This window comes from Sorex fumeus, unplaced genomic scaffold (assembly GCF_029834395.1).
Source record: "Sorex fumeus unplaced genomic scaffold, SorFum_2.1 ptg000063l, whole genome shotgun sequence".
Classification (NCBI taxonomy): Eukaryota; Metazoa; Chordata; class Mammalia; order Eulipotyphla; family Soricidae; genus Sorex; species Sorex fumeus.
The window spans coordinates 18,947,769-18,962,410 of NW_026606120.1; the positions used below are offsets into that span (position 1 = coordinate 18,947,769).

Consider the following 14,642-nt stretch of genomic DNA (forward strand, 5'->3'; position numbering starts at 1 on the left):
TGGGTGATCTCACTCTCACTCACCATCCTACTCCCTCCCTTGTTCCTTCTAACATCCTCCCAAATGAACTCATGCATGGGGGTTCCGGTCTGTTCCAGGGAACAGAAAAAAGGAATTGCATGTAGTGCTCTGGTCAAAGAACAGTATTGGGGACCTTTTCTATGCACTACCTACACCAGCTGTTTCCACAGGTCTAGTTGTTGTAACCGGAGGGATCCATTAGAATGTGTTCCATATGCAGAGACACAGGACATGTAGGAGAGCAAGTCACCCTGAGGTTGTTAAGACAGCTAAGCTCTGGCAGGATCCTGGAACAGTGCAAAGTCTGCTGTGTTTCTCTGCTGATCTAGCTCTTACCACCATCCTTGGACACACATTGGAGTTATTTTGAGAGCCCACAGGCAAAATCAGGTGGGGCCTAGACAGGGACTTTTATGAGTCACTGCCCACGTTTCAAATATCATTGAAGTGAGCATCCAGAATGCAGACGATTTGTTTTCATTATTTTGTCATGTGATCAAGGAAGGAATTCACCTGGTTTAGCTGCTTCCTTCTTCATGAAACCTGTCAGACCCATCCAACCCCCTGAAACATCTCCAGGTTTCTGTGGCACTTTTCACATGTCTGTTCTACTCCTTGCACTATGATTTCTCTCTAACACCTCAGTCCCCTGGGCACCTAACACCCACACCCTGTGACTAGAAGACAGGCGCCAAAAAAAGGAGTCACAGTGGTCCAAAACTATCCTGCTTGGCATTGAAACCCAAGAAACAATCTAGAAGTAAAACAGATGGACCCAACCTGTTCTGTCTAAAATCTGGAAGTATATATCTGCTAGCAAGCTGGTGTTCACAGAAAGAACTCAAAGTTGAGAAAATGCTTCCTTGGGGCTGCAGATGGACCCTCCTATGCACAGGGTCAGCTAAGAGTTCCCCCAGTGAGCCTGCCTTCCCCTCCGCCAAGTATCATGAATCAGAAGGTGGCAGCTATAGGTCTCTGCTTCTTTAACCTTCGATATCAATGCTGCGTTCCTGCTATTTTGGTTTTTTTGCTTTTTGGTGTTTTCTGTTTGTCTGTTTGTTTTTGTTTTTTGGGTCATCTGGGATGCCGGAGATCAAACCCGGGTTGGCTACATGCGAGGCAAATTCCCTCCCCGCTGGATTATCGCTCCGGCGCTTGCTATTTTATTGAAACTTAAAACCACATCACTGTAAGTGCCTATTCACTTCTCACATCAAACATCTAACTTTGTGCCCCTCTGGTACATCAAGAGGCTCAGTCTGCGAAACATATTTAGAGAAGATAAGTTTAGAATGAGCTCCAAAGGCTAAAATCACAAGCTACTCCTCCAAACACTGAATACACAAACCTGATGGCTAATGGTTCCCACTGGAAATATTTTTGCATGTTTGCTCCTTTTCCTGACACATAGAACCTACATCAACATTAGAGGAATACTTTTCTGCTCTTAAAGTATACCTTTTTAAAAAAAATTCTAAACTATCGTCACCAGGAAGCTTAATCATAAAATTACATGGCCGGAGAAATAGTATAATGGGTAGGTCACTTGTCTTGCATGCAGTTGACCCAGATTTGATCCCCAGCTCCACATGATTCCTGAGCACAAAGCCAGAAGTAATCCCACTGTCAGGGAATTACTTGAAACAAGCAAAAATAAACTAACTAAATGATCTCAAAGTAGCCCTGAGCAAAAGTCAATCTTGTTTCCTCTGGCATATGCCAGGTGCCAGAGTGCACACAGGAATAGCACTGAGGTGAGTCATATTTTCAGTTACTGAGTCTTCAGAATTGTGCTTGAAGAATGAGAAAATGACAGGGTCAGTACTGCCCATTTGTATGGAGATAGTGTTTATGCCACTGTTTGCCAACAGGAAACAATTATCCTAAATCTGAACAGAAGGTGACCAGGGCCCCACCCATCCTAGCTGTGTCCATCATTCCACTGGACAGGGTGGTGCAATTGGACCTGGAGCTATTCTGTGGAGCTATTCATGGTTCTCCCAGTGGGTGAGGGATTGAGTGCCTTACCTGGGCTTCTTCCGTGGTGTCCACCTTCTGCCACCAGAACCCCTCACGCACCCCCAAAGATGGCAAAGTCTCTATAAACAACATAGACATCTTGTTAGTAAGTGTAGCCATTTCCCCAAGCACGCCATATACATTGTTCCAATCCCCAAATGAGTTTGTGATGAAATGGTTATGGGACACAGAAACGTTTGAGATGATAGTCAGGCCTGGTGAAGTGAGTAGGTGAAGGGCACTCAGCAGCCTGTTGGTCCCTCTCAAGTTCACCTGGGCCACAGTGTCTTGGGGAATTACACACAGAGGAAATGTACCAGAGCTAAGATGAAAGGCACAGACAAGGACTCAGAGACTTGATGCAACTGAAGGATTGTGTGGAGAAATCTTTACCTTGACAGCTTTGGAGCCCGTTTCTAGAATGTTGGAAGCCAGATGTGACAGGAGAAGTGAGTGTCCTTAAGCCTTCATGTCGACTCAGAGAAGAGAGGGTGGAGAAAGTTGAAGAGCTGAGCTGAGGTCATCTGGCTTCCCTTTCTTGAAACTGCAGGTGGACCCTTTTATGCGTAGGGTCAATGAAGAGTCCCTCTCAACCAGCCTGCCTTCCAATTCTGTTCACAGTTTTCTTTATAGACAAAGTTACCCAAACACACACACACACACACACACACACACACACACACACACTATAGGTCTCAGGCCCCTTCTTCTATAGCACTGCTGCATTCTTGCTATTTTGTTAAAACTTAAAACATAATTACAAGGAACTATTCTCGTCAATAACAGTGCATCTCACTTATAACATCTAACTAAGAGGCTGGAGCTTCAGTACAACGGTATTTGGTAAGGTATTTGCCTTGCATGTAGTCAACCTGGTTTTAATTCCAAGCATCCCATATTATCCTGAGTCTTCGAAGAGCACAGAGTCAGAAGTAAGCCCTGAGCATATCCAGGTATGAATTTTGTTTTGGGTTTTCTTTTCAAGCCAACTGTATTTTATGAATGTTTCTGAAGAACTTTCAACATCACCAATTCTGAAGCAGAACTTCAGAATTGTGCCCACAAAGTGGGTGATAGGGATTGCTTACATCGGCAGGACACTGTCAAGAAAGGCCGAGGCAACACCATGGACTTCAGAGCCTATTGAAATGACAAGATTTTCAAAACTTGGGAGATTAAAACACAAAACAAAACAGAAAAATCCTAAGCTATATTCAGTTCTTCACTCTGTGATTCAGAAAAAGAATTGCTGGCCCTGGATGAAATATTATAAATCTATCTGGTACAACCCCGGGAGTGTAGCTAAGCCAGACAGAGCCTGATTATATATCTATTGACATCGATGAAACGCACACCTGGCTATCATCTGACGAATCCAAGCATTTCTAGGAGTTAGCATAATCATTCAGAATTAGACTGTATTTGTGACATTTCATGTACCAATGGAGAGGACATCAGCTTTAATGCTCTTGCCTTAATTCTATATAAATTTTTAGACTTCCAAGTTCTAAAAATGGCATAAGATGCTTTGCAATTATGGAACTTAAAATAATAAAGAAAAATAATCAGATGAGGAAATCAAATGAGAGGCAAAAGGAAATCAGATCATTATGATCTAATGAACAAGGGCACGTTAGGATACCATCATGTTCAAGAGAGTTGTTCACTAAGTTCTATGCTTGTGAGCATGATTCTCAAATCTACTATCTATTGCCATGGATCCACTTCAGAAAATGCAGGACCACAAGTCTTCCCTAAAACATATTTGGGAGTAGCTGCCAGAGAAGAATTTCAGGAAGATGCATGGTGTGTCTACAGAGGGGTCATGACTCTCAGGCCCATACCAAGATCAAGCAATCACTGGAAAAGTGGGTACTTGGTGTTTTAGCTTCCATCACTTTGTGTGGAAATTCAATTGCAAAACTCAGAGGAAAAGGACAGATTCTTCTGTTGAGGTCCCCACATATTCCAGGATGACACAAACCTGAATTTCTCTCTCACAACACTTTGGGATTGTGAAGAATAGTGTTGAGTTCATTCAGGAAGAAAGGTCTTTTCCCAGGGGGTTTCGCAGACCAGTAAATAGTGATAGCAGTTAAGGATAAGGGAAAACAGTGCTCTAAAAAAAGTTTGAGAAACCCAAAACTAGACAAGCTCAGGGTCATCTGAAAGAGGATTTTTGATTTCTTTTACCATTGCAGTGTTGTGAATCTACAAGGGGTGGGTGTAAGTCATGGTTGTGGTGATAGATGCCATGTTCCAGAACTACACTGGACAGAGGACAATGGATGCTTCCCCTGTATCTTCATGCAAAATTAGAGAACAAGGGCACAGTCTGTAGAAGTTATTTCTTTTTCTGCATGTATCCTGGTTACAGGATTTACAGGTGACTTTGTCACACCCCTCATGTCTCCTCTGTATTCATGGCAGATTGATCTGAGAAGTATTGACTACAAGAACCACCATGTATACGACTTCAACTGTTCCCAAACTTGCAGATAGCTCTTTTGAACACTGGAGAGTGTGTTCACTATGCTGGACATGGAGATAAGAACTAACACTTAACTGAGTTGTCTTTCAGTCAAATTTACCCTGTGGAGACCATGTGTAGAAAGTCTTTCATTTACCACAGTCATTGAGTTGGGTACTGGCTTTGAACCGATAACAGAAGTGCAGATCAAGGTAGGAATTGCAAAGCTAGACCTTCAGATAGGGCAATTCCTCTAAAAGGAAGACACTGATTAGTCTGAATGCAGGACCAGCATCTTTACCCAAAGTGCTAAGAAATCAAGGTTCTAACAGGTACTGTTGCAACTAAGTATATAACCAATGACAGTATTTGAATTGTTTGAAAGGAAGATTCCATAGGTGATACTCCTGAAAGCACCATAATCAATCTAAACTCAGACATAAAGACAGCTCAAAATTAAGCCAACCATGACAAAGGGACACTTGGTTTAATTGGCATAACTTCCAAGAAAAAGTTATGCCCAAAACAGAAAATAATGGAGAAAATGAGTTAGGAATGGTTATTTGCTTGTGAGAATTTTTTTTACAAAAAAAAATCATATCCAGAAGCCTGTATAATATCCCTGATTACAGCATCAGTTTTCCCTCAGTTTTCAAAGATTCCTGAATGTATAAACCATGGTGGTAGAGCATAGTATAAAAAATTTAATAAGGACCATTTCATCCCCATGGAGGCCTTAAGAGCTCCACATGTACACCATATTGCTGGTTATGACTCTCCTGACTTTTCTTTCCTAACATCCATATGTCTAACAGTTGTCTGCATGCAGTCTTTGGCTACTAACTAAAATAAGAAATAATTCAAGGGGAAAAATGGTGAAAGAAAATACTTAAAGACAAGCAGTTTTTAAAAGTTTTCAAATAAATTCAAGTTAATTTTGATACAACTATAATCCAACACCAAGTTTCCTGAATCTAACTAAGAAGGGTGTTCTTTCGGCCCACCGAAAGAACAGATTGGTTAATTTAAATCTAAATGTAGGAGAATAAAAGAAAGAGATCCGGATATCCGAAATTATTAATGGCTCTTCCTCACCTTTCTTCACCATGTTACTGCTTTTGCCTAGGTGGGGTCCACCCTTTAGAGTGTCAACAACCTTATTAAGGGAGCACTGGGATTCCTCGTTATTCCCAACCTGCCATTCCCAAAGAGTAGACCTTGTTTGAGCTCTTTGCATAGCCAACAGTCATTTGTATTTGTGTCTTCTTCCCAAAACTGGGAGGTTTAATAAAGCAGAACAGCCTACATTGGTCACAGAACATCTGTATATATCTAACATGAAATGCTCAAGAAACACATTTGGGGATTTAAATGGCATTAAATTTCTTATAATCCCAGTATCTTAAAGAAAATTCACCAGAAACAGCCCACGGTTCTCTTCACAAAGTTCTGCACACACAAGAAAATGAAGTGTCATTTATTTCTGAAAACTCAGGGACATGGCAAGTGCTTTGTCCACAAATACTCTAATGCGCCTGACTCCTTATGGGTAAGATAACTAAAAGATTGACTAAGAAATGTTTAATTTATTCTTTTTTAAAATAATTTTTATTTAGTTAAAGAACCGTAACTTAAAAAGTTATTGATAGTTGAACTTTAGACATATAATATTTCAACACCAATCCCACCTCCAGTCTCAACTTCCCTCCACCATACTCCGTCTCCCAGCCCCCCCTCCCCTGCACTAACGTTCTGTCACCTTGACAAGCACATTACAAAGCTGCAATAACAGGAACTTTGTAATCTATTCTTTTAAGTGTTCTTAAAATTATATAGTCCCTTTTGTTGGCAGTTTTAATAAACCATTTTCTAAAATTATGTGGAGAGTTCTTCCTTATGTTTAATACTTTATTGATATATCTCCACCATGCGTACCTTGCGAGAAATTAAACATCAACAGTTTTTTAACACGAATTTCAGAGAGGAGGAAAAGGTGGGCCTTAAAACATAGAATTTAGGGGCCAGAGAGATAATAGGTAAGGCACTTGCCAAGCATATGGCCGACCCAGGTTTAATATACAGCACTATATATGGGACCCCTACCACAACCAGGAGTGATCCCTGAACACAGAGCCAAGATTAAGCCCTGAAGACAGTTAAGTGAGGTCCCAAAACCAAAACAAAATATAAAACATAGAATTAAGGTAGGTATATCAAGTAGCAGCTATTAACCTTAAATAATTACCCTCTAAGGGTCAATATTTTGACTTAGGTTTGTTAATGTAAAGAACAATCTGAGTGAAATTAACAGAAGGTATTTTCCAGGATCATTATTTACATTAAGCATTTCATAACTGTCAAACAACTTCAGGTCACTATCCATAAAAATGTAGCTATTTCATAAAAATGTAGCTATTACATAAAAATGTAGCCAGAGAGATAACTCAACAGGCTGAGTGCATGCACTTCAGCAGAAGGCCTGGGTTCAATCCCCAGAACTCCTTGATCCCATGGAGTCTACTAATTGAATTTTCATTAAAACAGTACTTAAGTAAAAGGTTATTCATAAATAATTTTAGAATCTAGCTGATGAAGGAGAACATAACCCTGCTCAAAATCATGTACCCTTAAGAATTGGGTCTGCTATAATGCCCAAAAGTAGAGAGAGAGTATGGGGAATATGATTTTCCATGGAGGCAGGGGGAGGGTGCGAAAGGGGGAATACCGGGGATAATGGTGGTGGGGAATGTGAACTGGTGAGGGATGGGTGTTTGATCGTTGTGTGATTGTAACACAAACATGAAAGCTTGTAACTATCTCACGGTGATTCAGTGAAATTTTAAAAAAGAAAAAAAAAAGAATTGGGTCTGCTTTCTAAATTACTACTGTGCATATTTCTACTTCTAACACCAAGAATTGTATCATGAGTGTAGTGTTGTAAAATCCCTCCTGATTTTGATTTTCTGTTTAAAAAGAATAATGCAGTTAAGTACATTTTAAAGTAGCAGCTTGATATTAGATTTCATGTATTAAAGAGCAAACATAACCACTCCATTTCTGGTTATAATAATTTCTGCAGGTTAATAATAAAAGAGCTTGGTAGTGTAGTATGTCCTTCAGGGTATTTTTGTCAAGAGAAACTTGCCACAAGCATGAGGAACACAAAAGCCTTTTAAAAACAATGAGTTCTGACTCCCTATCACCAACAATCAAGGGACAGTCCCTCACTCTGGAAATTTCTCGTCTGTTAACGTCTGTTAAATCACAAAGTTAAAGTTAAAGTTAAATCACAGTTCATTCAAGAGTGCTTACCTGGTAATTTGTGTTCTTGTGCTGAAGTCAAGAGACCTCATTGAACGTAGAACTTCAATGCACCCCAAGTACTGTAGAGAGAAAAGAATGGAAATTATGAGCCCCAACGGCCTGAAGACACTATTCTTAACTACAAGTGCATTTTTGGAAGCCACACACATTTCTTAAATCACATCTTAATTCTATGTTCATGGTGATACTTTGTTTCTGTAGCAGCCTTTCATTACTTATAGCCATAAGAAAATATCCTAAGGACTGGGATACAGTATGGTGGTTAGGGTGCATGCTGACCCAGTTCAATTCCCAGCACCACATCACCCTCCCCAAGCATAAGCACATGTAGCCCTAGAGGCCCCCATCACTGCTAGGGTGGTCTGGGTATCCCCAGAAGTGCAAGACCGGAACAGCATCACACTCTCTAGCTCTTGCATTGAATCAACTTGACCAAGAATCACTGGTGGAACTCTCGAACTTCCTGAGACCTTTTTGAGAAAACCTCTCATACCCAATCACTCAAAAAACATCCTGAGTGTTTAGATGAAACTACAGTTAACTTTTCTGAGACCCAAATTTTCATTTTATTTATAAAAACGTTAAAATTTTATTCAAGTAGAACTTATAGACTTTTTTTAATACAGAAATATTTAATGCAGTATTCAAGGATGATTTTAGCATATGTCTGCCATGTAAATACCAGCCAAACTTTGTCATTTCAAAAGTCATACTTCTAATGTTTTATTAGGCATCTAAAGGTTTACAGCTTTAGAAGAAAAATTTAAAAACACTATGAAACAACATGAAACTATTATTTAATAAATTAATCTCTAGGTTTCATAAATAAACTAGATCTCTCTCAAAATGCTTTATGCACCAGGAATACAGCTCAAGTGGCATATAGGGCAGATGAAAGGCCCTGGGCTTGATTTTCAGCTCCAAACACCACACACTACTATGTGTGGCCCTGGCAAACCTAGAGCAACAGGCAACACAGGGTGTGGGTAATAGTTTAAAAGCTGTTTTTTTCCTCCTGGATATCAGAAAGTCTTCTTAGGCATTATTTAACAGATTTTTAGAAGTACGATTTTTATTCCAAATTTGAGGTCATTGTCTATCAATTAGACAAATGAAAACATGTGTGAATATAAGAAAGTAGCTAAATCTATGCATAAACAGCTTCATTGACAGATACAATAATGGTGTTCTCAATCTTTAGAGAGATTGAGTGTACACATGTTTTATGCTGATGACTTTAATTGTCAGTTGAGTAGGAAGAGATTTTGCAGACTAGTATCAAAAACTTGATTTGAATTTGAGTCTGAGTTTGTTATATCTGCTGTGTAACTTACAGCAAATTTTAAAGTTCTTTCAACATAACTCTCCACACTTATAAATGTTACTATTACTCTTTGACCACTACATGGCTACATTGAATAATCTCCAGGATGTGACAACATCATCATATATGTGCATTCTATGACCAACGAGTAGTACGAATTATACAACCACTAACACTGCACATTGTTCTGTGATTACAGGCTCATGTGAAAACCAGGACCTTGCAATTACCACCAAAGTCACAGAACTACACAAATACCATCATCAGTCACCAAGTTATGTGAATACCATGAACTCGGTCACAAGTGACCACCTCCAACAAAACTGTAGTGATATGAGACCCATGATCACTAATAAATATCATCAAAAGCATCAGAGAATGACCTGAACACCACATCAGCATCATAGCTCTGGGACAAGTAGGGTCAGCTTCAGAACTCAATGAAAAATGACCATTGAGTTACAATTAGGTGAAAACTAAGATGAACTTCACAAGCTATATGGTGAGCAAAACTGGCACTGTGCAAAGAATATATGTGAACAACATGATCAAACTCAAGAGTTTTAGGAATAGTACCAGTAACAATGTCAAAAGATGACATTAATGCACTACAACAGTTGCAAATTATGTGTATGTAAACAACACCAAGTAACAGATACATAGGTGTCCAGTACAGTGTCACAAAGCTATGTGAAGATAACTAATAATGTGGTTATGGGAATATCACCATCACCATTAAACTATACCAGGACCTATACTATTGGATTATATGACCACCATAACTAATATTATAGGGTTATGTAAATACCAGAACTAATACCAAGGATTATATGACTACTATTACTGGCACCATAGGGTAATGTAATTACCACAACTGACACTGCAGCACCATTTTGATCCTGTCATTTCTAAACTACTGTTGCAATTATGTAACTACCATGAAAAAAAATCATAGTTTAATGAATTCATCATCATAAAGGGAATATGTTGTGCACAATGCAAACACCAATGTTGCAGAGTTGCATAAATACCACCAAGCTGCATAATGATGTCAATACCTTGACATATGTCACAGGGTGATATAAACACCTCCACCAGCTAGAATTGTGTGAATTACCAATGTAACAAATACAACCACCAAGACCCCAAAAGTTGTATATATGAACTCTGTATACAAACACTGTGATTGTTGGTTATGTAAACACCACCAACAAAAGTAAGAGAAAGCTATGAAATTCCATGGCCCACATTGTTATGTAGACACCATGACACAGTCATGTTAATACTTCACTACTCTCACTGAGTTCTATGAAATCAACTGCCAATGCCATCAGCAAGTGATATGGTTACTACTATGTTGCAGTGCTATATGAATGTGTACCACCACAAGCTGATAAGCTTATGATAAACTCACAACTAATTCTATTCACACACCTGTGAATACCACAGTAATATGGTTGCCACCATATTCACATAGTGCATAAGTACATAAATCCCACAACCAACGATGCAATTCCTCAAAGGACCTCACCATCCGTATCTAAGTAAGTTTATTTCTCTCTGTCCATAAAAATATGATTAAGATCAATCTCTGGAATTTTTCCTTCCTATACACAAAAGTATCTAATTTTTGCTTGAATTTACATTTTCCTCATATCGAATAAGTTTACATGATTTTTCTCCCTGTTTATTAGCTACTTGTATTTCTACTTTTCTGTTGACTTGATGTCTTTAGCCCACTCTTCTATGAGGTTCCTTATGTATCTGTCACAAGTTAATGGAATGTTAATCTCCTATTAAATTGCTTTTTTCTTCAATAGCTTCAACATTTTATCTAACACAAACCATTACTGTAGTGATATCATAATTACTCTAATCACATACAATCACATTTAATTTTTCATGGGATAATCTTTAGAAACAGTCTCCTAAATTTTATTTTAATTTTATATATTTAGCTTTTTGTATTCACTTATTCAACTATCTTATTTAATGCTTTTTATTTATCTTTTAAATGTTTATAATTCTTCCATAGGACATAGATTGAGTTATAACTCTCAGTCTCCCGATGTTATTTATATACATTCCACTGATTAAAAAAGTCATCCATTTCTTCCCAAACTGATGTCCCAGATATATTGGATTCCTTTTCTGAATAAACCTTTACCTGAATTTTATCCCATTACACCTCTTTAGTCAATTACTATGTCCCTTGCTTCTATTCTTTTCTAAGAATTTTTAAATTAATACTAGACTATGAAATCAACCCAAGTAGCCAACAACAACAGATGAGTGGATGACAAAAATGTAATATACATACAAAATAAAATACTGTGCAGTTACAGGGAACTATGAAATCATGCAATTCACTGCAATTTGAATGGAACTGGAGGGTAACTGAAACTGGAAGATAATTTGTTTTGTTAAGTGAAGCAAAGACAAATACAGAATGATCTCTCACTTATCTGTGGTATACAGAGTAACAGGACAAGGGATGTAAAATATCAGAGGATACCTAGATTATCCTTGACCCTAAGAGTATAGAAATGATAAGAACAAGGAAAGAAAGAAAGAAGGATGGAAATAAAAAGACGTGGGCAGGAAGTAGAGGGACAAGGGCCTAGGGCCTCAGGCACATCAGCGATATAGAGCTTTGGTATATGTATATACCTCAGTCACAGACTCCAAAACGCTGTAATTATGAGCTCTGAACTACATTAGTCAGCTTTAAAATGTGCCTATTGGGGCTGGAGAGATAGCATAGTGGGTAGGGCGTTTGACTTGCATGCAGCCGACCTGGGTTCGATTCCCAGCATCCCATATGGTCCCTTGAGCACTGCCATTGAGTAACTTCTGAGTACAGAGCCGGGAGTAACCCCTGTGCATCGCCAGGTGTGACCCAAAAAGCAAAATAAATAAATAAAATAAAATAAAACGTGCCCATTGGACCCCTATGGCACATTCCTTACACAAAGTTTATCCAAGTTTAAACCTGGAACCACATAGGATTCCTCAAGGCTCTGTAGGGAGATCCCTGTGCACAGAGCCAAGAGTGAGATCCAAGCACATCTAAGGAAGGCTTGGGGAAAAATGTTCCTGTTAAGGAGTTAGATTAGGGGATGGAAGTAAACATGGGAACACTGGTGGGGAAAAGTACATAGTGGTGGGGGCATCAATGTTGGAATGTTGGTGGCATTGTATGCCAGAAACTCTATTTTGAACAACTTTGCAAATCTTAGTGCCTTCTTTTAAAAGCTTTTAAAAACTACGTTGTTGGGGTTGGAGCCATAGCACAGAAGGTAGGGCATTTGCCTTGCACGCGGCTGACCTGGGTTCGATTCCCAGCATCCCATATGGTCCCCCAAGCACTTCCAGGAGTAATTGCTGAGTGCAGAGCCAGGAATAACCCCTGTGTATCTCCAGGTATGACTCAAAAAGCAAAAATAATTACTTCGTGATGTTCCCTCACCCCTCAAAAACTATTTGGGGGAGTATGGTGCCACCAGCAGGTCAGTCTGTACCTGTGAGGCGAGTGTATCAGCAGCCTGATGGTGCCTTCAGACTTCCAGATACCCCCAAATTGCTGCTGTGCCTTTGGCCAGACCCCAAAAACTTGGGGCAAAGTTCACCAAGAAAGTAAACAGCCAAAAGTAAGGTATATGGGAGACACACCCACAAACCACCTCCAGCTCAGCTATATAATTGGAGGCATGGCCTCTCTGGTTCCTGATCGAACTGACAGCCATGATCCCAGAGACTCAGAAACAAATCTCGATCATGATCCAAGAGACTCAGGAACAAATCTCAGGACCCTGCATGTTTTGGCAGAAATTCCTCCAGATTTAATTGTTAAAATTTCGGAATTTCAAAATCGTGTGGCCACTACTGCAGCCACGTGACATCATATGTTACTCATAACCAGCAATAAAAAACAAATTGTCTACCGTTGCCTTTTCAACAGATCTGAGTGTTGGGGTAAAATCCCAAATAATAATGGTGGGTCTGGTGTCAAAATATTGAATGCAATCAAAGTGGAGAGAGAGTAATGAGGAAATCATATGCCCCACAGGTATGGCGAGGGTGTGGGATGAGGGTATACTGGGGTTTTTGGGGGTGGAGAATGGGCACTGGTGAAGGTACGGGTGTTTCATTGTATGACCGAGTCTTAAACCCGAAAGCTTTGTAACTGCTCTCAAGGTGATTCAATAAATAAAATTATAAAAAATGAAAAAAATAAAAGTAAGGTGGAGTTCATGCCAATTCAATCAGCTAATCAGTGACTGAATAAATAGCAGTACCCCTACATTAAAAAAAACTATTTGGACTCCAACAAAAGTGCCACACACATTACCTTGTAAAGAACTTATATTTGCTATTTAAACTTTTTTATCCTTAACGATGAGCATGGTGTCTGTTTCAGATATTATTTATTGCATTTAATGAGGTGCCGTGGCCCTTAAAGGATAGATAGATAGATAGATAGATAGATAGATAGATAGATAGATAGATAGGTAGATAGATAGATAGATACTACGCTTTTTCTTCTCCAGTGTATTCTGAGTGGTGAGCTTTGCCCACCACTGGAAAGGAGAGTTTGAGTGTTCAATCCCACGTCTACCCAATTTTCACAAGCAGAAAGAAAAATCTATCGATTGAGGATGTAAGGACAAAGAACAGTCAATCAATAACCTCCAAAGATGTGCAAAAAAAAAAAATACAAGCTAGACCAGCAAACCCATAAAACTCCCAGAACTGAGGATAGCCTCCTAGCACCAAAGAGAGTGAAACACAAAAGGAAGTGTATGGGCTGGAGAGAAAGTACAGAGGCTAAGGTGCTGACCTGCATGCAGCAGGCTGTGGTCCAAGCAATCCCAGAATCACATATGGTCCTCTGAGCACTGCCAGGAATGATCTCTGAGTACAGAACCAGAAGTAAGCACTGAACACTGAAGGGTGTGGCCTTAAAACAATAACTAAATAAGAGAATAAAAATAAGAAAGTAGAAAGCCTCAAAATTTAGATCCAAAAGTTCCTGCATCTGCCTCAAGGGAATTTCATGTAAAGAAAAGGAAAACATAGAGGGAATATTTGAAAATTAAAGAACAAAATATCTACTGTGGGAGGAAAACAAGAGTTTTCATGTTTTCAAAGTTTCTGTATTTCAAGAAAAAATGTGGGGTGGAAAGATCCACTTGTAGGCACACAGAAGCTCAGTTTTCAGACAAAAGAATCAAAAGAGAAACATGGTAAGAGCCTTCAGTGATGGAAAAAGAAAGCAGGTTCCTTACAAAGGAAATTTCTCCTCAGACCCAATTGTAAGGAGACAAATAACATCTTCCCAAGTCAGAAGAAGCCCAGTATTCAACCAAAAAATCTCATTTCCACCCAAACTAGCGTTCATGTGGGAGGGTAAAGGAGGACTCAGAAAGCTATCCACCCACAGGCACTCTGAAAGAATATTCCAGAAAAACAATGAATACAAAA

The 14,642-nt window shown here is 39.2% G+C and overlaps 1 protein-coding gene across 3 annotated transcripts in view; it reads right to left on the reverse strand.

The window, feature by feature from the left end:
- Positions 1 to 14,642, reverse strand: part of SHC3 (SHC adaptor protein 3) — a 176,927-nt gene that overhangs the window by 104,749 nt on the left and 57,536 nt on the right. For all 3 annotated transcript variants that reach the window (XM_056126739.1, XM_056126741.1, XM_056126740.1), the window contains one exon: positions 7,823 to 7,893. In XM_056126739.1, coding sequence (XP_055982714.1) covers positions 7,823 to 7,893 — 71 coding nt within the window. The remainder of the gene's footprint in view (positions 1 to 7,822; positions 7,894 to 14,642) is intronic.